Source organism: Notolepis coatsorum (genome assembly GCF_963971535.1).
Source record: "Notolepis coatsorum genome assembly, chromosome: 19".
NCBI lineage: Eukaryota > Metazoa > Chordata > Actinopteri > Aulopiformes > Paralepididae > Notolepis > Notolepis coatsorum.
In genome coordinates, this window is record NC_140183.1 from 15,633,819 (window position 1) to 15,661,184 (window position 27,366).

At 44.8% G+C, this 27,366-nt stretch overlaps 1 protein-coding gene across 1 annotated transcript in view; it reads right to left on the minus strand.

Annotated features, from left to right (window-relative positions):
* gon4lb (gon-4 like b) overlaps positions 1-27,366 on the minus strand; it is an 87,848-nt gene that overhangs the window by 16,894 nt on the left and 43,588 nt on the right. The window contains exons 17-25 of the mRNA XM_084336546.1: positions 25,376-25,574; positions 23,507-23,657; positions 23,120-23,270; positions 19,695-19,811; positions 14,171-15,253; positions 13,361-13,870; positions 10,387-10,675; positions 6,760-6,923; positions 2,833-3,030 (exon numbers count right to left, since the gene is read on the minus strand). Of these exons, the coding sequence (XP_084192672.1) occupies positions 2,833-3,030; positions 6,760-6,923; positions 10,387-10,675; positions 13,361-13,870; positions 14,171-15,253; positions 19,695-19,811; positions 23,120-23,270; positions 23,507-23,657; positions 25,376-25,574 (2,862 nt within the window). The remainder of the gene's footprint in view (positions 1-2,832; positions 3,031-6,759; positions 6,924-10,386; positions 10,676-13,360; positions 13,871-14,170; positions 15,254-19,694; positions 19,812-23,119; positions 23,271-23,506; positions 23,658-25,375; positions 25,575-27,366) is intronic.

The following is a 27,366-nucleotide window of genomic DNA, read 5'->3' on the forward strand; positions in this document are numbered from 1 at the left end:
GTCTCCGGCTGTCTCGTAGTGATGACCGGAGTGTTCGACGTCCCGTGATGACCGGGAGGATGCGACCCTCTCTGCGTCGGCCCCTGTCTCCCTGTCTTTGGCCGTCTCGGAGTGATGACCAGAGTGTAGAACGTCCCGGGAGGACGCACCCCTGTGCCTCAACTAGAGCCGCTATCAGTTCTATCTTTAATCTTATAAAATGTTCAGTTGTTATCACCATCAGCTCTATATTTCATTTTTCAAAATGTTCAGTTGCTATCGCATGCACTCATCCGTGTTTCACTACGTACATGGGTGCATGCTTACCAACTGTTCGCCTGTTTTTAATGCAACACTAATATCACCAACATCTAAGAAGGGAGATCCCCCCTTGAATTGGCCCTTCTAAGGTTTCTCTCCTCCACATTGCCTGTGGTTCATTTTTTCCTATCGTTAGGTTTTAGTGAGTTTTTCCTGGGAGTTTTTGTCTGAGAGTGTTGCATGCATGCATGCATGCATTTATTTATTTATTATAATCTTTTGGACCTTATGGTATTCTTGTTTTTTCTTGACTTACTGTGTTTTTTCTTCTTGACTTGTTTAAAGAAGACGTGTCTCTGTTAAGCACTTTGAGTTGCACTCCGTGTATGAAAGGTGCTATATAAATGAAGATTATTATTATTATTATTATTATTATACATACGTACAGAGAGCCGAAAACATAGTAACTACAGTTAGACTAGGGCAGGCTATAGGAGAAATGATAAACTGAGGTCTGGTGGCCCGCAGATGTGAGTGTGAGGGTGCTGTGACAGTAGAGAAGTGGAGTAGAGGAAAGTAGAGGGAGATATGAGGTGGAGCAGATTATACCTGTAGTGTGTTAGAGGAGATATAAGGTGGAGCAGGTTGAGTGAGTGAGTGAGTGAGTGAGTGAGTGAGTGAGTGAGTGAGTGAGTGAGTGAGTGAGTGAGTGAGTGAGTGAGTCTGAATTTGACATACATAGTCCCATCCCCCAATTTAGTCGTTATGCCAATTCCCTTCCTGGTCGTTGTGCTGCCCTACTGTCAGTCTGGGGAGGGTGTAGACCAGTGGTGCCCAACCAGTCGACCTCGATCGACCGGTAGATCGCGCGCTGGTTTCAAGTAGACCGTGAGATTATTTAGGTAGGTGACAGTGCATTGGCAGAAAAATAAATAAAAATAAATAGACCGAAGATCCGCGAGCCCAACTCAGATAGAGTTTTCCACCTGGCCGCTGTGTGTGTTTGCCACGTCTCGCCGCTGCATCAACGGAGGCACAGTATTCCAATACACATCATATATCCTGCGCAGGTATAATCACTGAGGCCACGTCTGGTCTTTTGTGAGTCAGAGGAGCGCAAAGTGCCGCGACGTGCATGCGCGAGCGTGCGTGACAGCCCTGCGCAGGTATATCGTCTGGTCTTTTGTGAGTCAATGTGTACTCAGATATTTGTGATCGACACTGTCTCGTAACTAAAGCACTTCCGTCGGGGGGGGGGGGGGGGGGGGGATGTTACGAGATCCTTTCTAACGAGAGCTTTAAACCAAGTAAATTACAGCGGCACTTGGAAACTAAGCATCCTGAATTTAAAACGGTGATTTGAAGCCCATCATCTGTAGCCACATAGTTAATTAATTTTGGAATTATTTTCACCGAAAGAAAGAGCACGGACAATTTGAACAACTGGATCCAAGATCCGTTCATTGCACATGGCGCTCGCAACAGGCCTCCCTCTGTCTGAGCAGGAGGCGTTGATCGATCTTTCGTGTGACGAGCTCCTGAAAGTCAAGTTCACTGGACAGGCCCTCGCAAAGTTTTGGATATCAGTCCGGAACGACTACCCAGTGCTGTGTAATGCTGCGCTGAGAAAGCTTGTCCCGTTTGCATCAACATACCTCTGTGAAGCGGGATTCTCGGCTCCGACATTAATAAAAAATAAATGCAGATCTAGCCTCAGAGTAGAAGCGGATCTGCGCCTCTTTCTCAGCACAACGCAGCCACGTATCATGGAACTATGTTCAAATGTACAAGCAACTGCACACCCTTCCCATTAAGTCTCGTTTTTGTTTATTCTTGAAAAGCGCATGCGAACGCATAAAAAATTGCTAAATATGCCTTGATCGTTTTATAAATGTGTATACAGAAACAATTCCGTTTGATAATATTCATTAATTTAATTAATAACATTCTCGTCATTCTTGTAATTCCTACACTACACAGTTACAATGATATATAAAATATCATATTATATACTCATTCAATATGCACAGGACAGAAAATATTATATGCCATATAATATTTTCTGTCATGTGCATATTGAATGGGTATTATTAATCTACTATTACTACTAATACTAGCCGAGAGTAGGTCAAATTTGGGCTGGTAGCTCTCGGCTAGGTGACAAATTAAAAAGTAGATCTTGGTTCAAAAAAGGTTGGGCACCCCTGGTGTAGACCATCACATGCTGCCCCACTGTCGGTCTAGCCTGCCACATGCCTCCTCCGATACATGCAGAGTTGCCAGCCGCTTCTTTTCACCTGACAACGGGGAGTTTCACTGGGAGAACGTAACGCCCAGTAGGAGTCGCTGTTTGCAACGACCAGGATTCATACCCTCACTGGCTTCCCACCCGTGCGAACACTGACAATTGTGTTCGTAGGGACGACTGACCAAGCCACAGGTACCGCTGCCAGCTGGATTCGATCCCAGAGTCTCTGCGGTGGCAGGCGAGTGCTTAGACCTCTGCGCTGCTACCCAGCCACTCCAGCATCTGTAAATCTACACAGGGCGCTGTGATAGAAGCCAACTGTGGTGTCGTGATGCGATAGTTACCAGGCCACATTCCAGCGCCTGCTCGGGGTGCAGGAAGGCAGCGAAGTCTCTCAGAAGGTCCATGCTGGTGCCGAGGACCGAGCGGAGCTGCTTGAACAGCTGGACCACGTCACGTCCCTCGCCCACCTGCTCAAACTCGTACAGCAGCCCCAGGAACTCCTCCATCTTCCCTGGGACGTCCTGCAGAGCCTCGCGGACCTGTGGGGGGAGGGTATAACATGGTCAGGGACTGGTATTTGTTCATTTTTAAGGCCCTTATTCGTAAGCTACCTCCTTATACTACATCATTATTGGTAAGCTACCTCCTTTTTCTTCCTTTTTTAATTTTGTTTACTTAAATTGGTAAGCTACCTCCTTATACTACATCATTATTATTGGTAAGCTACCTCCTTATACTACATTATTGGTAGGCTACCTCCTTATACTACATCATTATTGGTAAGCTACCTCCTTTTTCTTCCTTTTTTAATTTTTTTTACTTAAATTGGTAAGCTACCTCCTTATACTACATCATTATTATTGGTAAGCTACCTCCTTATACTACATTATTGGTAGGCTACCTCCTTATACTACATCATTATTATTGGTAAGCTACCTCCTTATACTACATTATTGGTAGGCTACATCCTTATACTACATCATTATTATTGGTAAGCTACCTCCTTATACTACATCATTATTGGTAAGCTACCTCCTTATACTACATCATTATTGGTAGGCTACCTCCTTATACTACATCATTATTGTAAGTTACTTCCTTATACTACATCATTATTGGTAAGTTACTTCCTTATACTACATCATTATTGGTAAGCTACCTCCTTATACTACATCATTATTGGTAAGCTACCTCCTTAGACTACATGATTATTGGAATGGAATTTTGGTGCCTATGGAACCCGTTCTAGTGTCCGTAGTCCGTTAAGGTTTGCTCTGAACAGCGTAAATCTGCATTTCTATGATGCCTCTAGCTCATGGAATTATCTCCAACAGTCCTTAAAGCTTTAGATTCTCCCCTCTGTTGCAGAGTTTAAAACCTTGATCTTCAACCTTTGTCAAGTTGTACGTGTTTTAATTTATTGTTATCCTTACTCGTCTAATTGTTATGATTGTATATGCTGTGTGATTTTATATGCCTTTCTTTTGCTTATCTCTGTATGTACACTCGACGTGACTGTAAATGAGGGAAACCTCAGTTGCCTTTCGAGTTTAAATAAATGTTTGAAAATAAATGAAAATACGGAGATGGCAATTACCACAATTGTACAATAAAGCCTGTTTGTCTTCTGGTCTGCACAGAGTTGCTGTTAACCACAAGGAGGCGCTATTTCCACGCCAGCATCACATCAAACATAGGATCCAAACCGTTGGCGGTTTGGAGAGGAATCAGCTCTCCTGTTGAAGAAGCCCCCCCCCTAGAGACGGAGATATCCCCCAAAGGAGATTATCCAAGCCTCTCTTCATGTCCAACATTTTGAATTCTTGTCCTTCACAATTGTCCATGTGCACATTCAAAGCAACTGCTATTCTAACATAACTCAGAGAAAGAAAAAAAACTAAAGACAATTGGCACTTCCCAGGTCATTCTTTTTAACCCCGTTTAACCCCCGTTGGCTGGAGGGGTAAGGCACTCCTGGAGAGGGCCCCTCCTATAACGACGGAGATTCCCCAATGGGGATTCTCCAATGTCCCTATTATTGTCCAACATTTTCTTTGAATTTTTATCTTTCATATGATAGTACAGTTCCAGAGCTCCCGGTCAGGTTCCCTGTCGTCTTAGTTGTGCGTCATGTGTGTTAGTGTCTACAGTTTTGTCTAGTAGGTGTTATTTATATTATATGTCCCGAATCAAGTCCCAATTTTCCCAACTAATGTGTTTACCTTGTCTGTATTCCCAGTGGGCTGTGTGTTATCTGCAGTGTGTCTCGAATCATAACATCCATTCACTATCAAATAATATATATACTGGTATGTGGTATTGAATCTTGGTCAGTGTGTGTGACCTCAGTGCTCGAGTCCTGTTTGGTGTGTGAGATCTCGTTATTTGAATCCTGGCTGGTCTGGTTGATCTCGGCGCTCGGCACCCGGTTGGTGTGTGTGGCCTCAATGCTCGCATCCTGGCCGGCCTGGGCGACCTCCGTGCCCGCATCCCGGACGGTCCGGCCGACCTCCGTGCCCGAGCTGGTCCCGTTGTATCCAGCGTCTCTTTGTCCTTCTTTTGGGAGTCGTTTGTTTTACCTCTTTTTTTTATTTTATTTTTATTTTTATTTTTTATTTGTATTCGCTGAGTAGGCGCCCCGACCGAACAGTAGGGGTCGCTGTCCACAACGCCCAGGACCCACCCACGGCTCCCCTCCCCCTAACTCAGCCAAACGAGTTAGTATAGCGATCAGCCCGAGCCAAGGCAATGCTGACTCTCCGGGAGTCGAGACCGCAGCCTCTTGCATTGGTGACGAGCACAATCTCCGCTACGCCACCTGACCACTGTTTTACCTCTTTTGAATTAGCCTCCATGCTCCTCTGAATATTCTGTATTGCATCGAGTCCAGTCTGTGTGTTGATTTGCACGTTAGCATCGTTAGCATTCTGTATTGCTTCTAGCCTGATCTGAATGCCAACTTGCATATTCATCGTGTTAGCTTCCATGTTAGCTTGTAGCTCCGTCTCCAGTCAGACCTCGCTGTGGTCTAACGTTATACTTGCTGCGTCATCTCCTCGTGTTGTACCTTTCCTTTCGTCGTATTTTCTTTGTCGGGGGTCACTCTTCTCTCACTTCTCCTCGAGTTTTGTGCACTGGGTCTCGTCATCTTTCTTTTATCTTCTAGTTGTTACTTTTTATCGTGTTTTATAACTTTGTATTACCTTTCTTGAATTTTGGACCGGGAGCTCTGTTCTGCAGCTGCTCACCCGCTCCTCGCCAAACCGGAAGGCTATATAGCTCTTTTATCCAAAGTGCATATCCTTGAGCAAGACACTTAACCCCTAATTGCTCCTGATTGGCACCTTGCATCGTCACCTCCGCCGTCCGTGTGTGAATGTGTGAGTGAATCAGTGAATGGGTCAAATGTGAGGAACAAATTGTAACGTGCTTTGGATAAAAGAGCTATATAAATGCACCATTTACCATTTGATGCACCAGCTTCCTGGTATGATCTCCACTCACTCTAAAAATCAATACCCCACTATCCTCTGGAGAATGTAAGAACTGTTTGTAGTTGTAATCTCAACAGCATTGCAAATGAGGGTAAATGTGCCATCTCTCCCCTGTTCCAGATGATTCCAGGTCTACCCTCACCCTGTTCAGATAGGTCTACCCTCACCCTGTTGATAGGTCTACGTCCCTCACCCTGTGAGATAGGTCTACCCTCACCCTGTTCAGATAGGCCTGTGAGATAGGTCTACCCTCACCCTGTTGATAGGTCTACCCTCACCCTGTTCAGATAGGCCTGTGAGATAGGTCTACCCTCACCCTGTTGATAGGTCTACCCTCACCCTGTTGATAGGTCTACCCTCACCCTGTTGATAGGTCTACCCTCACCCTGTTGATAGGTCTACCCTCACCCTGTGAGATAGGTCTACCCTCACCCTGTGAGATAGGTCTACCCTCACCCTGTTGATAAGTCTACCCTCACCCTGTTCAGATAGGTCTGTGAGATAGGTCTACCCTCACCCTGTTGATAGGTCTACCCTCACCCTGTTGATAGGTCTACCCTCACCCTGTTGATAGGTCTACCCTCACCCTGTTCAGATAGGCCTGTGCCACCCTCACCCTGTTCAGATAGGCCTGTGAGATAGGTCTACCCTCACCCTGTTCAGATAGGCCTGTGCCACCCTCACCCTGTTCAGATAGGCCTGTGCCACCCTCACCCTGTTCAGATAGGCCTGTGCCACCCTCACCCTGTTCAGATAGGCCTGTGCCACCCTCACCCTGTTCAGATAGGCCTGTGCGAAGGCCACATCCTTGCTCTCCCTCAGCGGGTCGTTGTCCAGGATGTGGTCGTCGCAGAGCAGCAGCAGTTTAGACGAGTCCTTGCTGGTTCCCTCCTGCCGCCGGCTGCGTCTGAGGCTGCGTGGCGGAGGCCTGGCGCGGCCTGGTGATGACAGGGTTAATGAGCCGTTAATGGAACCAGATACGAGACAACTTCAACCTCTGGGACAGGGATCTCCTAGACTGAAGAAATAATTTTGTATTTATTTATTTATAGGGGACCATGTACAATATTAAAAGGGGAACTATCTTACTAATTGCTTTCACTATTTGGTAGGGGTGTAACGGTACACAAAATCCACGGTTCGGTACGTACCTCGGTTTTGAAGTCACGGTTCGGTATTTTTTCGGTACAGTGGGGGGGGGGGGGGGGGGGGCGATACCAAGTGCATACATTAAAAAAATATATATATTTAAAAAAATTATATAAATTATACTTATTTTTTTTTAATACAGCTACTGTTTTATATATACTGTTTTTTAGTAATAACTAGAAAGTAATGGTATTTATTCAACAACAGGTGATTGATTAACACTTTGACTGCCATGAAACGTCTTTTGACGTCATTGCGGGCCATGCTCAAGTTGCCGGAGGACGCTGTACAGCGTCCTTATATCAATATTTCAAAAATCTGCGATCTGATTCATATGTCCCCTCCGCTGGCCTGAGATCCACCAGCAGGACCCACTGAGCTCTCTGGCGGTTCAGGAGCGCCATCTGGTGGCCGATCGGCGCAATCGCCAAACAGGATGTGCCATAGAGGTTGTGCTAGACGTCCGTAGTACTTCCGGGCGCTCGCTATAGGTCATGGGACTCTGGCTCGTCACGCTACACAGTGATCGATTGGCAATAACTCGATAAACAACATGATTTGGACGTATATACCATTATACAAGCTGGAGATGGACCGGGTAAAAATATATCCCATAATGATAAGATTTCTACTCTACGATGATCGCCCAACGGCGCGCGGAGACTGGGGTGAGTTTCAGCGTGTAACGTTACCGTCTTCGATACTAACTGCTATTATCAACATTTGACCCACATTAGATGATTGGTATAACGCTGCCCACGGAATTATAAACGCCCCCTCGCCCATCCGGTCAACATCAGATGACGTGTAGTAACTTCTAGAAGTACGTCTAGTTGGAATTTTTTATATCGCGCTGATTGCCATCAAACTGTATTTCATCATCAATATAATGCATTTGGGGCTATATATCACGTTCTGGAGAAAGCTGCAGAAAGAGATGAAAACATACTTATACATTAGACCATACTTTACTATGAATATGTGAATGAAAAAGTTTAACGTTGCTACACAATGAACAATACATATAGGACTTTGAATGGGCCCTAATAATGGCAATGTAGCAATAGAATTTAAAAAGTTATAGCCCTGCAAAGAAGGGGACTTTCTCCATAGACAAATAGAGCTGGCAATCTATGGTATATCATGAATTTAACCTTAGGCAGCCAAAGTGTTAATGATACTAATACAAATCTATACAATGAGTATGGGGCTGCAGCACTGCAGATATACCCTACTCCAATGATCCACACGGACATTATTCGTTGCTGCACTTGTTTCCAGAAGGCTCCGTTGAAGTAGCACAGAGGATCTGTTGTGATTTTTGCACAATAAATATTCAACATTCTCTTTTGAGACTCCGCCTCAGACTCTTATCATTTGGCACTAAAAGCTAAACATTGTCACCGATATGGCTGTCACATGTCATTAATTGTGTACGCGAGGTGGTTCAGTGACGACGCTAACGTGAGCTAGGTTAGCTAGCATGAGCTACCGGGAGATGGAAAGACTAACTTTACTGGTGAAAATGTGATTTATGTTGGAATACTCCTTTGCCAACTTGCTGTACTTTGCTTGCAGGTCTGCAGCCATTATTGCTGGATTATGAATAGCCCCAACTTTAGCCAAGGTAACGTTATGGCTAAACCTTTAACGTTAGTTAATGCTAGCTTTCGGTTAGCTGTTCAATGCTAATAACACCACCAAGCGAACCCATCAGAGCTCCCCGTCAACACCGCTCTGTCGGGAGGATGGCATTTAAGAAAGTATCTGCTGTTAAAATGACAAACAGCATTGACACTTTAATTCACGGTCGGTTAAACACACGTTTGTTTTATAATGCTCACAGCAGACCGCAGTGTTGTTGATAAATTACGTGGGGCCGGGGGGATTTAAGTTCCGCAAAAAAAGGTTCCGCACCGTTGCAATCGTACGGTGCACAGCCCGTACTGTACCGGAGGACCACATTGACGCGGTACAGTACGTATCCGCGTACCATTACACCCCTACTATTTGGGCAATTTTACACAATTCCTGTGAGTCTATGGAACACATCTGTACGTTTAAAAAAATATATATATTCATTGTTTTGTATTTCTAATCAAGTACTGTAGAGCAGCAGTTGCTGCACTTCCAGATTCCAAGCTGTTTTTGGCTGGGCTCCGCCGATACTCGCAATGCACTCACCCACCTGCACTGGCAGATAACTTTGGGGGGGGGGGGGGGGGGAGAGAGAGAGAGAGAGAGAGAGAGAGAGAGAGAGAGAGAGAGAGAGAGAGAGAGAGAGAGAGAGAGAGAGAGAGAGAGAGACAGCTGAGCTGGCACTTGTTGATGGAGGGAAATATTTGCTAAACAGAGAGAGAGAGAGAGAGAGAGAGAGAGAGAGAGAGACATATAGAGAGAGGGAGAGAGACAGAGAGAGAGAGGGAGAGAGAGAGAGAGAGAGACATATAGAGAGAGGGAGAGAGATAGAGAAAGAGGGAGAGAGAGGGAGAGAGATAGAGATAGAGAGAGATAGAGAGGGAGAGAGATAGAGAGGAGAGATCGCTCCGAGAGCACGCGTGTGCGCGTGTGAGCGGCTCGACTCGCGACTCTCGTGTGTGTAAATGCAGGGGGAGAGACAGAGGAGAGATCGCTCCGAGACGAGTCGCACCGTATGAGAGCCTCTCTCTCCCTCTCTCTATCTATCCGTCTGTCTCTCCCTCTCTTTTGAGGAAGTGACAGGGAAACCGCTTCCGCATTATTCCCACTCGCTCCGTTGTTGAGTGAATTGTTGATTGTGAGTGGTGGAACTAAACCACAGAAGGGGCGGAGGTACGCATATCATTATGCAAATAATTCTGCTTCAGTTACAGGGGACCAAAATTCAGAATGGCTTGGTTCAGTGGGGGAGGATCTTGTCTCATCTGAACTGGAAGAATGCGCCAAAATGAGAATTTGAGACATAGACAGTGTTGGTACAACCCCACATTGCTAGAAAACAATGCTAAACACTGGAAAAGGCCATTTATAAGATAGTTCCCCTTTAAACATAAATGTTGCCATTTGATGTATTGTACCAAGTCAAATATGAACTCACTCAAAAAAGTCTAGAGTCCTGCTCCATCAACTAGACACAACAAGAACAAGACACTGTACGTCCACCTGCTCAGTGGACTACAATACAGAGCGCTGTGGTTGTACTGGGAAGCTCCTATAATACAGTAGAGGGCTGTGGTTGTACTGGGAAGCTCCTGACCCTAACTAACAACTGACCTCTGCCTCGCCCAGTCCCCTTGCCGCTAGCTCTGGGGGTCCCTTCCCCTGAAGGCACATCCTCATCTCCGGTCACCTTCTTCGTCCTGCCATCGCCGGCCTCTAGCCCCTCCCCCTTGGCGGGCCCCTCCTCCTCCTCTTCAGAAATCTCCTCCTGGGAGTTTTGTGAAACGGGCGAGTTGGGTGATGTCGGGGAGGTGGGGGAGTTTGGAGAGTGGTCTTCTTCAGAGTCCCCATCACCACACAGCCGCCCCTCCGAGGCCAACCATGTGAGCTTCTTCATAGTCTCCTGCAAGGTCAAGAGGCACAGCAGCAAGTGAGGATTATATCACAACATTGTTGGAATAGAATTGTAGAACCTATGTAAACCGTTCTAGTAACTGGCTGGTTCTTAAGGTCCCCCAAGTTTGCTGTATTTTACTTTGATGCCCATATAGCTCATGGAATGATGTCCAACACACGCTGAAGACTGAGATTCTATATGGAATGATGTCCAACACACGCTGAAAACTAAGATTTTTTTTTTTTTTATCCACTTTTTCTCCCATTTTCTATATTTTCTCCCATCCCAATTTCGTATCATCCAATTCAACCCTCCCCTGTCACGAACGCTGTTTCTTGCCTCCCACAAGCCGGCTGCAATGTGGACTAAGTCATACATAGCACAAGTCCCCTCCGGTACTTGAGGTAACAGCAGTCGCATCTTTTCACCTGCGCAGCTCGATCTCTCAGTGGCGAGGAGTAACGCGTGGGAGGCTCACGCTGCCCCCGACACTTCCTGATTCTACTGCGCAGGCGCACCAACCGACCTGTAGGAGTCGCTGTCCACAACGCCCAATCCCCACCCATCAGTTTCCCACCCCCTAATACGGCCAATGTGTATTAGTATGAACGACCAGCTAAACTGAAAGCAATGTGGAGCGCTGGGCTCAAACAGGCGAGCCCAGCGTCTCCGCATTCGTGGCGAGCGCCTTGCCCACTACGCCACGTAGCCGCCCTGAAAACTGAGATTCTATATGGAATGATGTCCAACACGCGCTGAAGACTGAGATTCTATATGGAATGATGTCCAACACACACTGAAGACTGAGATTCTATATGGAATGATGTCCAACACGCGCTGAAGACTGAGATTCTACATGGAATGATGTCCAACACGCGCTGAAGACTGAGATTCTACATGGAATGATGTCCAACACGCGCTGAAGACTGAGATTCTATATGTAATGACGTCCAACACGCTCTAAAGACTGAGATTCTATATGGAATGACGTCCAACACGCGCTGAAGACTGAGATTCTATATGGAATGACATCCAACACGCTCGAAAGACTGAGATTATCCCCTCTTTTGCATAAAGGTATAAAAGGTTTGAAATGAAAAATGTAATGAAACTAACAAAGTCCTTGACTAGGACTGGGCGATATGGCCAAAAATGTTATCACGATAAAATGTTTCATATCACTCGATAGATAATTATCTCAATATACATGAAATAATTTTTTCTGTCAAGTTTAAAGGCTATTTTTGCTGCTGAATGAAAGCTGAATAAACCAGAAGGTTAATTGTGGTTCAGAATATTTTTTTTATCCACTTTTTCTCCCCATTTTTCAATTTTTCTCCCATCCCAATTTCGTATTATCCAAATCTTCCCTCCCCTGTCTTGAACGTTGCTAGACTATGCCTCCCACTGGTCGGTTGTAGTGAGGACAGAAGCCTTGCATCACGTGTCCCCTCCGGTACACGAGGAGGCAGTCTGTCGCATCTTTTCACCGCAGCAGCTCGAACTCTCAGTGGCGAGGAGTAACGTGTGGGAGGCTCACGCTGCCCCCGCTACTTCCTGCTTCCGCCGCACCGGCGTCACCAAACCGACCTGTAGGAGTCGCTGTCCACAACGTCCAATCCCCACCCACCGGCTTTCCCACCCTCTAACACTTGCCAATTGTGTTAGTATGAACGACCGGCCAGCCGGTAGCAATGGCGAGAGCTGGGCTCGATACCAGCATCTCCTGCGTTAGTGGCGAGCGCCTTGCCCACTGCGCCAATCAGCCGCCCGGTTCAGAATATTCTTTATTGTCAGAACATGACAAACTAGGCCTACTTGCCAAACCACAAATCTGAGGTAGAACATGAACAGGAACTGTATAACAATAAAACGTTTATAACTGGCATTAATAATGAAAAATAAATTAAATAAATGAAATCTCAAGTCTGATTAGCACACATAGCCTACTGTGTACAGACGGTTTCAAACTGTATTTTAAATTAGAAAGCAAACATTTGGACAAGCAAAGCCATTACTTTAAGTTGCAGGCAAGAAAGACAAGTCTGTCCACTGTCTCTGGTTTTAAAGCTGCCCTGTTGCAGGTCACAAAAACTAGAAAAAAAAACTAAAAAAAAATAATTTTACTTTTTTTATTGACCCCGTTTCATATTTATATTGAGGAAAAATATATCGCAATAATTATCGTTATTGTTTTATCACCCAGCCCTAACTATTACTCGACTAAGAATTTCTTTAGCTGAGAACAGTCCTGTCTAACCAATAAAAGGAAAAGCAGACATGCACAATATGTAAAGATATAACCTTACAATAAAATAAATTGACTGCATATTTAGTTTAGTTTATTAGGATCCCCAGTTAGCTACAGCTTTGCAGTAGCTATTCTTCCTGGGGTCCACAGAAAACGTACATTGTGACCGTGCTTACATCATAACATGTAACATTACATGACAAAGAACTAGAGACTTGAATTAGTACACACACAAGACAAGCTCCAATAATCCAATAATCAACTCTGTGAACTAGCTAAAAAATACTTTTAACTGTACACAACTATATGTCTACACATTATGTTCATACACGCCTAATTTAACAGATAATTAAATTGATGTTGATATACATAATGATTGCTTTGATGAACCATTCAATATATACGTATATATAATTAATTAAAAATAAGTTTCGCCTCACCTGCAGCTCTGGCACAGAGAGGACAGACTCCTCTGAGGCAGAGGACATCACTTCCTCCTCATCTTCATCCTGAGTCAGGTCGTCAAAGTCCTCCTCCTCCTCCTCGTCCCCTTGCCTGTCCGGTTCCCCGTCTCCGTCGTCATCCTTCTCCCCTCCACTCTGTCCTCCTTCCTCCTTCTCCCCGTCCTCGGCCCCGCCGCCCTGCTCGTTCCCCCCACCCTCTCCCTGGTCCTCCTCCGCCCCCTCCCTTCCCTCGTCGCCGCCCCCTCCGCCGCTCTCTCTGCTCTCCCCGTCCTCTTCGTCGCTACGCCCCCCTCCCTCGTGAGTCTCTCCGCTCATCGCCACGACGCCCCCTATGGTACAATGTCCCTCCTCCTCCTCGCTCTCCTCTTCTTCACTCTCCACCCTGGGGGAGGAGTTACAGCTGCGGGGGGAGGAGTTACAGCTGCTGGGCGTCAGCGTGGAGCTCTCCGACGACTCCTCCCGCTCGCTCCCGGCTCCTCCCCCCGCCTTCACATCTCCGCCACGCTCCATGTGGTCTAGCGCCCTCTCCGCCCTCCTCTCCTCCGAGTCCTCCTCCTCTTCTTGTCCTCCACCCTCCTCCCCTTCTCCCACATCCTCTTCCTCCTCTTCCATTCTGTCCAGGTCATCCAGTGGGCAGGGGCTTCCAGAGGACTCAGAGAGAGTGAGGAGAGGTCCCTGGACGTTCTCCCACGAGTCTGTTTCCTCTCCCTCTCCCTCCCCCTCCTCCTCCTCCCCCTCCCCTTCCTCCTCTCCCCCCTCCTCCTCCTCCTCCTCCTGCCCCTCGACCTCCTTCAGCCCCTCGACCAGCCTGTGCAACTGCTCCTCTAAGCTGGGCTGGACGCGGTCCAGAGGCAACTGGAGACTCTGCCGATGGTCTTTGGAGCCGCTTTGGACATTCGTAGACAACAAGGGACAAGGGACAGGCTGAGACGGGGGACACAGTCTTTGAGTTGCAACAGGGAAGCTAGTGGACGTGTGTGGAACCAGGTTTTGGCCCACGGTTCCACCGCAGGGCGCCAGGCAGGACATCCACAGCGTCTGGGAGGAACCGTTGACGGCCATCTGGACGAGGATGTAGTCCAGACCGTTGGGGTTGAAACCTGCGTGCGTCACGGGGCTCGGGGTGGTGGGCTGTGTCCAGCCACATGCCGGCCTCTCCAAGACAAGGCTGACGTTGGACTGGCAGACGAGAGGTGGCGCCGGTAGGAGGGGTCTGGTGAGTGTGCTCTGGCAGGCGAGGGCCCTGGCCTTTCTGTCAACTACCCTTGGTGCTGCAGTGGCGGGGCTCCGCCTGCGGGGCGGCGTCGTCTTCAAGCGAGCAGGGCGGCGAGGAGCGCGTTTGCGCGTCGTCCCTGGTCGTTTCGTAACTCCTTGCATTGCACATGTCGCGGTGAGCGGGGAGACTATGAGGATGGACGGAGGGGCGCGGACCAGGTCCGAGGACGACGCCATGGTTCCACTGACGTACTGCGCGGCAGGCTGGACGCACACCGGATAAGCAGCGGGCAAAGGCACGGCCCCGTAGACGGGTGCTACGGAAGCCTGGCTCACCGGCAGAGCGCCGGGGAGCGGGGTGCTTGGGTTCTTTGCTATTAGGCTTATTGGTGAAGGAAGGGGTCCGAGGCAGCTGGCGGTGTCTGCTGGGGCTTTGGCGAGAGGCGGAAGAGAGGCAGAGTGGGCTAACGCGAAGGGCTTAGGCGCAACAGTTAGGCCCTTCTTTTTGGGACCGGAGGGGGAGGGGTGCAGGCGGAGGATGCAGTTTTTGGGCAGCCACGAGGGGTATCGAGGAAGGAATGGTTTTTCATGTAAGACGTTGCTGTGTTGTTGACTGTATGTCATCGTTGCCTTGTGTATGACTGGTTGACTCCTCTGCAGGAATGAAACAATTATCAATACCATTAATAACTGTGGGAATCATTACATACTCACTCTTTTTTCCATCATTACTTAAATCCGATACCACTTTTTGCTTACCAAGCACACGTAAGACTTACCAAGTCCATGTAAGACTGACCAAGTACACGTAAGACTGACCATGTACACGTAAAAATGACCAAGTCCACGTAAGACTGACCAAGTCCATGTAAGACTGACCATGTACACGTAAAAATGACCAAGTCCATGTAAGACTGACCAAGTACACGTAAAACTGACCAAGTACACGTAAAAATGACCAAGTCCATGTAAGACTGACCAAGGACATGTAAGAATTATGGCTGTCTTAAATACTTCGAAGCTTGGTTCGATGGGCATGGGATTCGAATATGAAAATAAAATGTGATTATTAAAAAAATGAAAAAAAAATATATATATATATATGAGTTTTTATTTATTTTTGCCAAATCAACTCTGCCTCTCTTTGTTAACTACAACAAGCAATGCTGTTTGTTATTTAAGATGAGGTCGGACTCGGCACTGACAGATTTGTGTTCATTGTGCTGTTTTTATAAAGGCTCAAATGACGGCTTACAATATTTCATGAAAGCAAAGTGTTTTGTTTGTCTAAGATTTAAAAAGGTTTAAACTTTACAGCACTGACAAAGTTGAACAAAGTGCTGTACAAGTCCGACAAGATAAAAAAAATAATATATATATATACATATAATTTTTAAATTTTATTTTTTTTAATCTCGAAGCTTCGAATCTATGCCCTGAAGCTTCCAAAAAAAATCTAAGGTCAGCCCTAGTAAGAATACTTTGTTTCGAGTGCTGAAAGATATCACTGGTTTCCATATGATTATAACAACATGTATGTAAAGTAAATATCTATATAGATATAGTTTAATGGACCCTGTGTGTGTAAGAGCAAGATGAGATAAGCCAGAGAGCCAAGGTCACTCAGAGTTAGGAAAATAACATCAACATTCAGGAAGAGATAGCCGACGAGCTAGTAATTATACGTGTATATATGGGTCAGCCGTTGACGGCCGTTGCCAGGGGGACAATGGTAGAGAATCATCGTGAGCGAGAGAGAGACTAAGATTTTAAGCAATTTTTCCCCTATATGCATTCAGCAGCGCCACTGAACTAGACTATATATTAGTGAATATATATTAAAAAAATATATATATATATATATTATTATTATTATTATTATAACAAAAAAATTATCATTTCATTTGGGCTGTGGGGGTGCTTAATGTAAAAGACTGACCTGAGGAAAAAGCTGCAGGGAGAAAGCACTGCAGTCTAGTCGATTTTGTGTTTTGAGCACAAAGTTAATCATAGATCTAGCCTCTTTATTTTGCTCTCAAAGTGCACCAGATTGATGCATTTAACTTTAAAATGTAAAAAAATTAGGGATGCACGATAATTATCGGGCCGATACCAGCTATTATGACGTCATCCCGATAAAATTATTGATAGCTCTGATAAATTTTTTTTATTTATTTTTTTAAACTTTTTTATTTTCATGTCAACGTTCACACGCACAATTATATGCTTACTTAGGATTTGACTTGATTCAACAACAAAGCAGTCGGGGCAATGGCAAGCCGAAAACGGTCGAAAATGTGGTTATTTGATTTTTTTCTTTTTTTAGGTAGGTAGATTTTTTAGAGACTAAAGTACCGGAAATGCACTCAATATCTGCATTATTACCACCACACATATAGATGTTGTTCAACCAGCTAATGTGTCTGTATCTTTCCCAATACAAATAAACCATATTACTATACTTTTTCAGGAGTACAGTCACACTGATCATCATTCTAAAATGAATTCTAACATTCTAATTAATTATATAATAACTAGTTATACATGCAAAATGGACAATAGAACACTGGAACTGGAAATCTTTAAAAAAATCTTCAAACAGGGACTGACTTCGCAATAGACTAGGCATTTACAGTTGTTCCAATGTAAATGTGCCTTCCTCCGTGCACTTTCGCCCGCTCTGAAGTCGGACTCAGTGTGCCCGGCCACACGTGCTGTTCTTGCACGGAACCCGAGAGTGACTGCATGCGTGGCTGGTGGGTGTGTTTGCGCTGTTACATCAACAAATGACACATCGCAGAAGACTTCACGGAAGAACGATGAAGGCTGATATCGATCAATGAGGAAGCTGTAAACACCGTAATCGTACAGTGCTCACTGATACAGAGTACTGGTCTGTGTACTTTACTTGATAGACAATTTGACAGATATTTTATTCTGTAGAAATTGTGGTGAAAGACATTATTTATGTAAACAGTTACATTTGAATGTTTTTCAATTTTTCAGACTTTTAGACAGCTTGTCATCAGACTCTGTGAAATTACAGCTTTTAGACAGCTTGTTATCACTCTTGATATTAACTCTCTCTGCCACGCATCCTGCGGTCAGTAGGCAAGATTTTCGTGACTGTTTTCGCAATAATTCATGATCTTTGCGGAGCTATTTGTATATTCTATATTATAGCTATGGGGAAAACAGGCGTTTGTTTCTACACACTGTAGTTTGTAGTTTATTACACACTTCATGTCAATACAGCTCGTCATTAGACTCTTATTATTAATACGGCTTTTAGACAGCTTGTCATCAGACTAGTGATGTTAATTAATACAGCTTTTCATCAGACTATTGATGATATAACAGCTTTTAGACAGCTCTTCATCACTCTTGATGTTATTACAGCTTGTCATCACTCTTGATGTTATTACAGCTTTTAGACAGCTTGTCATCAGATTATTGATGTTAATACAGCTTGTCATCAGACTTTTGATATTAACCCCTTGAGCCCTATTTTCTGAAAATCCGCCTAAAAATACATACCGGTACCTAAGTAAATGGAATATTGCTCCACTTCTACAAGGTGCATTTGCATGTTCTTGGTATCTAGGGACATCTATGGATCTCAGGGAATGTATACCCAGAAATATTGTGTCTGTTACTAGGCTTGAGTAAATTGTAATGAACCAAAGGAGAATATAAATTGTATATATTTTTTTTCTTTATCTTTGACGGTGAATAACACCATGCTAAAAGTTACCAGACATGAAAAACTGCCACTGAGCTCGTTCAGCACCTTCTACAAAAAACCGACGGAAATGAATAAAGGGAAGATGATTAAACAGAAGGTTTTGTAGATACAGTACTGAATTCTGCCATCCGGACACATGCAATTTGAAATATTATTATAGAAGGCCTATAAATGAAGTCGCACATCTATGGATCGGGCCAAATCTCCTCTTTCCAATGGCAGAGTTCTATCTGGATTTAGTATCACCAGGCGTGCAGCAAGAACCGTGAATGAAATCTACTGCAAGTACAGTTACTTTTTTATTATGTAGATTCCTCCGCCATTTTTCATCAGATTGCAACGCCGTTTTTTGCTAGACGTTCACAGAAATGTAGAGAAACTAACTGTGTTCTAATTTATGCCAATAACGTTCAGGTTTGTGGTAGATAATCCCAAAAAATAAGATAAATAAAAAAGTTAATCCACAAGTAATTTGATTGACAGGAGCTGGCTTTCGAAATTCCAACGCCATTCTTTTTCTTTTTATCCACTTTCTCCTTATTTTTCTATTTTTCTCCCATCCCAATTTCGTGTCGCCAATTCTCCCCTTCAATTCTCCCCTCCCCTGTCTTGAACGTTGCTAGACTATGCCTCCCACTGGTCGGCTGTAGTGAGGATAGAAGCCTTGCATCACGTGTCCCCTCCGATACACGAGGAAGCAGCCTGTCGCATCTTTTCACCAGACAGCGCTGTCTCTCAGTGGCGAGGAGTAACGCGTGGGAGGCTCACGCTGCCCCCGATACTTCCTGACTCTGCTGTACAGGCGTCACCAAACCGACCTGTAGGAGTCGCTGTCCACAACGTCCAATCCCCACCCATCGACTTTCCACCCGCTACCTCTGCCAATTGAGATAGTACGAAGACTGGCCCAAGCCGCAGGCAATGCTGACTCCGGAGTCGAGACCGCAGCCTCTTGCATTGGTGACAAGCGCAATCTCCGCTACGCCACCCAGTCGCCCAAATTCCAACGCCATTCGAAAGCCCTGGGTCTCCTCTCCTCATATGACTACAAACAAAATGGCGGCACGGATATTCACTAGTTTCTGAATACATTTCCAAAACTCATATTTCACTAATAACACTAACCTATTGGTAAACAAAAACGTATTGCTGAAAATATACAATGTGACTGCTGTTTTGACAGGGTTAGGGTCTTTACTCTTGGCTACATTTGAAGAAAAAAACAACATAAATTCCTACAGTCTGTAGAGATGGATTTATGGCGTGATGTCATTTGCAGGTCACCACCGGACCGCTCGGGCTAAAGAGGTTAATAAAAGTGTCTGAGTCAGTGATTAGAAAGTATGTGACCTTGAGCCACTTTGGCATGACAGACGTCTCCCTCTCTACAGCAGGGCACCCGTCTCCAGGCAGGACTCGTATGCAGGCAGCAGGCATATCAGGCACCACTCTGCTCTGGCAAAACACCTGCAAGACAAAGTATTACATATGATGTTTAACACTTTGAATGCTAGCCACGCTTTTTGTCGTTAATTCATGCCGACCTTTGAGTGCCCGCCAACGCTATATAGCGTTTGTTTGTCGTATTTTTATTTATTGGCGATTTGAATTCATATTTCATCAATCGAGCCTCAGGTTAGTGTTGCAGACTCTCTCTGAGCTCAATTGGGAAGATACCGCCCCCTATCGTCTCTCCCTGTGTAACTGCACCCCATTACTTTAGACTGACGAAGGGGGGGGGGGGGGGGGGGGGGCAGTTTCCTCATTTTACTTTTCCGTCAAGGCCAACTGAAGAATCCATTGTGCTCTCCGGGCCGGAAAACGCGTGGATTATGTATTTACAGTACCCAACACTGTAATCAATAAGCGTGATCGATATTTGGAATGGCGATCAGGAATTGGAATAATCTTTTTGGATAACATCTGATCTCAGGTAAGGCATTTATTTTACCAGTCTTAGGATAATCAGAGCTATTTTCACCTATATATCAGCGTTTGCCCTATGCATGTGTGTGTGTGTGGCTGTGATCGCTGATGAGGAAATGAGAGAATCGATTTTTCAGATCTCCTCTATAGCGTGCATAAGTACACATATACTATCGATAATCTAGCGTTTATTTGAAAACGAATCATAATTAGGCAGAAAAATTACAACGTGTTTGTGTATGCCAGAATATTCCAGTAAATGCCTTTTATCACGGAATCTTTATATTTTCCTTGAAAACGAGGGCTTTTCAAAATGCTATAAAACGGAAATGAACCGATTAAAAAACAATCCGTTTCGACAATGTTGACTGCAAACAAGTCATTGATAAGCGACGGGCAGATTAGACACATAGCCATAATTTAAGACAGAGATTATGCGTTCACAGCGCTATCATTGAAGTGGGTGCTGGCATTTAACCATGTTTTACCATGTTAATGGCCGGCACTGAAAGTGTTAATGAACAACATTATAAACTGGACTTTTGAAGAAGTCTTTATTCATCATGCAGTGACACACACATGTGATGGGCGGCACACACAGGAGCACACGCATGCTATTTTATTTTGGGTCGCCGATGAAATTGAGTCTCTGCGCTTGACCCATCCCATCGCCCTTCCCCCCAAGGGCAGCCGGGAGCAGATAGGGGCTGCGGCGTGGGGCCGCGCCCCGGGGACCAATCCAAGTGCTCCTGTCCGTCTTCGTCAGGGAACGTGACAGCCTTAGCGATCTGTTGTGCATGTTTTTCCATTGGGTTTATCTCATCGGGAGGGGAAACTCTTGCGAACACGGGGAGAACATGCAAACTCCACACAGAAAGGCCTGGGAGATACCCCACCTGGGTACCTGGCAAACGCGGAAACCTGGTCCCCAAGCGGGAATCGAACCCTGGACCTCATAGCTGTGAGGCGACAGTGTTAACCACTACACCACCATTACACATACACCCAAACAAAAAAGACAACATCGTATCTCAAATGAATGAATTTGACACAGATGAATGATGATTCTCTATTAAAAAATAATATATAACACTATCCTCCGTCGTTAGTGTACAGTTAGTTACAGTTCAGTGGTCAGAGGCCATTTTATCAGCTCCCAAGGCAAGTTCCTCATCCCATTATAGACCACCAGAGTAAGTAACTAATAGTCAGTACACCACGCTGGTGCAGTGTGTTAGTTGATACACCACGCTGGTGCAATGTGTTAGTTTATACACCACGCTGGTGCAGTGTGTTAGTTTATACACCACGCTGGTGCAGTGTGTTCGTTTATACACCACGCTGGTGCAGTGTGTTAGTTGATACACCACGCTGGTGCAGTGTGTTAGTTTATACACCACGCTGGTGCAGTGTGTTAGTTGATACACCACGCTGGTGCAGTGTGTTAGTTGATACACCACGCTGGTGCAGTGTGTTAGTTTATACACCACGCTGGTGCAGTGTGTTAGTTGATACACCACGCTGGTGCAGTGTGTTAGTTGATACACCACGCTGGTGCAGTGTGTTCGTTTATACACCACGCTGGTGCAGTGTGTTAGTTGATACACCACGCTGGTGCAGTGTGTGTGTTAGTTTATACACCACGCTGGTGCAGTGTGTTAGTTTATACACCACGCTGGTGCAGTGTGTTAGTTTATACACCACGCTGGTGCAGTGTGTTAGTTTATACACCACGCTGGTGCAGTGTGTTAGTTGATACACCACGCTGGTGCAGTGTGTTAGTTGATACACCACGCTGGTGCAGTGTGTGTGTTAGTTGATACACCACGCTGGTGCAGTGTGTTAGTTTATACACCACGCTGGTGCAGTGTGTTAGTTTATACACCACGCTGGTGCAGTGTGTTAGTTTATACACCACGCTGGTGCAGTGTGTGTGTTAGTTGATACACCACTAGGGCTGTACCGAATAGTTCGAAGCTTCATTCATAATGTTGACATTCGTTCTAAATCAACATTCGATTTTTTTTAACAAAAAAACAAACAAAAAATTATTCTTAATTTCTTTTTAGATTTTATCCATTCATTAAACCAATGGGGTTTTTCTTCACAGTTGCAGATACAAATTTGGCTACACTAATGTTATAGTATTATACTATTATAGTATATGACTAGTCATAAAATATTTTATAAAACATTTATCATAAATGATGTAGCCTATCTGCATCCGCTTGGCACTCTGCGCTCCATCAAGACGTCACCATCACTTTCGTACCAACGTGCCCTTATTGGATTATTTATGTTGATGATATTCATTAAAGAAAGTTGATTTAATAAAAAAAAATACTAATTTTAATCAGATTAATCACTTTATTCAAATTGAGGATATATAAAAAAAAAATGTGATTAAGTCATAAGCTATGATGACAGACATTCAAAGCTTCGTTCGAATACTTCAATAGAAGCTTTAAATGTTAAAAAATGACATTCGCTACAGCCCTTGATGACGTTGCCTGCGGGGGCGTTGGGTTAGGGTTATGGTGTAGTGATAGATGAAGAGACGGACCTTGATGACGTTGCCTGCGGGAGCGTTGGGTTAGGGTTAGGGTTATAGTGTAGTGATAGATGAAGACACGGACCTTGATGACGTTGCCTGCGGGGGCGTTGGGTTAGGGTTATGGTGTAGTGATAGATGAAGAGACGGACCTTGATGACGTTGCCTGCGGGAGCGTTGGGTTAGGGTTAGGGTTATAGTGTAGTGATAGATGAAGACACGGACCTTGATGACGTTGCCTGCGGGGGCGTTGGGTTAGGGTTAGGGTTATAGTGTAGTGATAGATGAAGACACGGACCTTGATGACGTTGCCTGCGAGAGCGTTGGCTCCACACATCTCAGCAACACGTTGACGTAGCAGCTTCTGCTTCTTGCAGACGAGGTGAGTGGACATGAGGTCGTCAGGAAACACTGTGTCCTCGAAATGCTTCAGGCCCAGCACTATTAGACTGAGGACAAAGGCACTATTAGACTGAGGACAAAGGCACTATTAGACTGAGGACAAAGGCACTATTAGACTGAGGACAAAGGCACTATTAGACTGAGGAGAAAGATCACAATTACATTGTACCAATACCATACCAACAACGGTGACAAACATATATATTTATTTACATCAATCATTCCATCCCTGTGCACGTGTGTATGTGTGACTGTGTGTATGTGCATAAGTTGTTGTCAGTACCAGTCCTCTCCACTAGTGTACATCTTCCGTGAGCGTGGGGGGTGTAGGGCGGGGTCCAGGCTGCAGTGTGGTAGCAGCTCTGGGTACAGGAAGACGGAGCGGGTGGCCAGCAGCCAGGCAGTATCAGCAGGCAGCAGCGGGAAGGCACAACCTGCAGGCCACACAACACACAGAGAACACTGAGAACTACAGTATAGAAACAAAGCACAACACACAGAGAACACTGAGAACTACAGTATAGAAACAAAGCACAACACACAGAGAACACTGAGAACTACAGTATAGAAACAAAGCACAACACACAGAGAACACTGAGAACTATAGTATAGAAACAAAGCACAACACACAGAGAACACTGAGAACTACAGTATAGAAACAAAGCACAACACACAGAGAACACTGAGAACTACAGTATAGAAACAAAGCACAACACACAGAGAACACTGAGAACTATAGTATAGAAACAAAGCACAATAACACAGAGAACACTGAGAACTACAGTATAGAAACAAAGCACAACACACAGAGAACACTGAGAACTATAGTATAGAAACAAAGCACAACACACAGAGAACACTGAGAACTACAGTATAGAAACAAAGCACAACACACAGAGAACACTGAGAACTACAGTATAGAAACAAAGCACAACACACAGAGAACACTGAGAACTATAGTATAGAAACAAAGCACAATAACACAGAGAACACTGAGAACTACAGTATAGAAACAAAGCACAATAACACAGAGAACACTGAGAACTACAGTATAGAAATAAAGCACAACACACAGAACACTGAGAACTACAGTATAGAAACAAAGCACAACACACAGAGAACACTGAGAACTATAGTATAGAAACAAAGCACAACACACAGAGAACACTGAGAACTACAATATAGAAACAAAGCACAACACACAGAGAACACTGAGAACTACAGTATAGAAACAAAGCACAACACACAGAGAACACTGAGAACTACAGTATAGAAACAAAGCACAATAACACAGAGAACACTGAGAACTACAATATAGAAACAAAGCACAACACACAGAGAACACTGAGAACTACAGTATAGAAACAAAGCACAACACACAGAGAACACTGAACAACAACACTGAGAGAAGAACTACAGTATAGAAACAAAGCACAACACACAGAGAACACTGAACAACAACACTGAGAGAAGAACTACAGTATAGAAACAAAGCACAACACAGCCTCTGAACATCAACACTGTGTAAGCTACGCTGTACTGAGAGTCTGCTGCACAACCCTATAAAATAGCTCTGCTGTCTGCGCAGACACGTTCAGTTCATAATGTTCTCTGACTAAGTATTGATAACACGCTTAGTATTTTACAAATAAAAGTTTTTCATTTGATGAATGTGGGCACTGGCGAAAATGAACTAAATAAAAAAACATAGACCGGTGGGCAAGTCAGTACCGGAGTAGCACCGGAATCACTGACTACCGCAGCAAGCCTACACAGCATCACAGGAGCCATGCCGGAATCACCGACTACCGCAGCAAGCCTACACAGTATCACAGGAGCCATGCCGGAATCACCGACTACCGCAGCAAGCCTACACAGTATCACAGGAGCCATGCCGGAATCACCGACTACCGCAGCAAGCCTACACAGTATCAGGAGCCATGCCGGAATCACTGACTACCGCAGCAAGCCTACACAGCATCACAGGAGCCATGCCGGAATCACCGACTACCACAGCAAGCCTACACAGCATCACAGGAGCCATGCCGGAATCACAGACTACCGCAGCAAGCCTACACAGCATCACAGGAGCCATGACCACTGCCTCCTCCAAGCATCTATTACACTGCAAAAAAAACACACAAGGCCTTACTGCTGATAGTGGTGCTGATCCTGGGGAACCAGGGGTTGCTGGCAGCACGGGGCTCTCTGGTGGTGCTGCTCTTCTCCTGGACTTCCCGGATGAGGTCCACAGCCCCGCGGAGGTTACAGGACCTGAAGCTGCTGGCGAAGCCTGGCTGCCCGGGGAGACGGCTCTCCTCCTGCCGCCCGGCAAACTGCTGCAACTCGTCCTGGAGGCGGTGGAACCAGAGAGTGTGAATGACAGTATAGATAGAGTACAGTAATGACAGAAATCTGGTCAAATGCATCTAAACGAGACTTAAATAAAATACAGCTTACTCAAAATAGAGCTGCAAGACTTGCATTGCATAGCTCAATTAGAAACAGTGTTGAAAAAATGCACAAGGAACTGTCATGGATGAGAGTCAATGAGAGACTTGTGTTTAGTCTTATTTTGTTTATGAGGAATATTTATTAGGGATGCACCGAACCGAAACCGATAATAGGAAACAGTTGGCCGAAAACCGAATGGCCGAAAATTATTAATATAAAATATATATATATAATGTATATATTTTTTGTTCAGCTACCCGATTATGGCAAAATACATGATTATGGCAAAACTCAACTTAAATAATATTAATAATGGGGGTGCTCCAGTAGCACACCATGTTACCGCGCTGCGTCGCGGGACTCCGTGCTGCGTCACGGATCTGGTTGACTCCGAGTTCGATTCCCGGACTCGCCGTCATTTGCCGAATGTCTCCCCCTGATCTCTCTCCCGTTTCACCCTACAACTGTCGGTCATGCTTGACCAGAAAAGCGATAAACACTAAAAAATAAAGTTTAAAAAAAAATAATATTAATAATGACTATTATGGGTCCATAAAACATTTATTCAGCACTTTTGAATGCATACATTAATTCCAGACTGACTGCTGAAAGATTGTACAATTTAAACATTTTCTCTTTGCATACAAAGATGTGCATTAAAGTCAAGTGCATTTTCTTTTCTCTGTAGGATAACTACAACAAAGTGCATTCAGAACAAAGCCAAGGTGCTTTAAAACTGCATAAAGATCTGCATAAAGACACACACACGAGAGGGAGAATAGCTTATAGCGGACTTAATGATGTTACTGTAGTGGCTACTGTCATAATTCACGGCGTTCTAGCCTACATGGAAGGACTGTTGTATTTACTACATTTCCCGTGACTATTAGCGGGGGATGACGTAGCTTAAGAGAGACTAGTGAAAGTGAGGAATGGAAGCGTTGTTAGCTAGCTTAACGCTAACGTTAGTTAAAAAGGTTTTTAACCGCGACGGGGGTGTAGTAATGGCGAGGATATAAAGCATGTTAAAGACGCATTTATTGGACGTGTTGCTCGTGGAGTTTACATAGAAACAGCGCGACTCGCAAGAGGAGTTATCACAGGCTGTAGAACGCAGGACTGAAGAGCTCACGTTACACGCTGCACATGTAATGACTGAAGCCGCGTTTTGATTATGTCATCACAACAACACGTTAGGTTACGAACGTAACCCTGTTCTTTGACATTCTGTGATATTTTTTTGGTGCTAAAACCCTTTCGGCCAAAAGCCGAAAGTACCTTTTTGAACCATTTTCGGCCGAAAATTTTAGGTGGCCGAATATCAGTGTCAGGGATGAGGAACAGGATCGGCGTCTCTATTTTCCTTCCATTGATTAATTTTCTGAATAAACTGGTTTCATTGGGGGAAATATGGGGTTAAGCATCCATTGATAACAGAGTGTGCGTGTGTTATGTTGGGGGCAGGAACTAATGCATTGTGGGAGAAAGACGGAACAGAAATGAGGTGAGATGCTGACAGACAGACAGTAAGACAGACAGACAGTAAGACAGACAGACAGAAAGACAGACAGACAGTAAGACACAGGACAAAAGCTTGTGAAATCCATCATGTATCCTCTTTACACTATTCATAATGTCACAATATGCATGTCACAATATTCATAATGTGACACTATTCATGTCTCAATA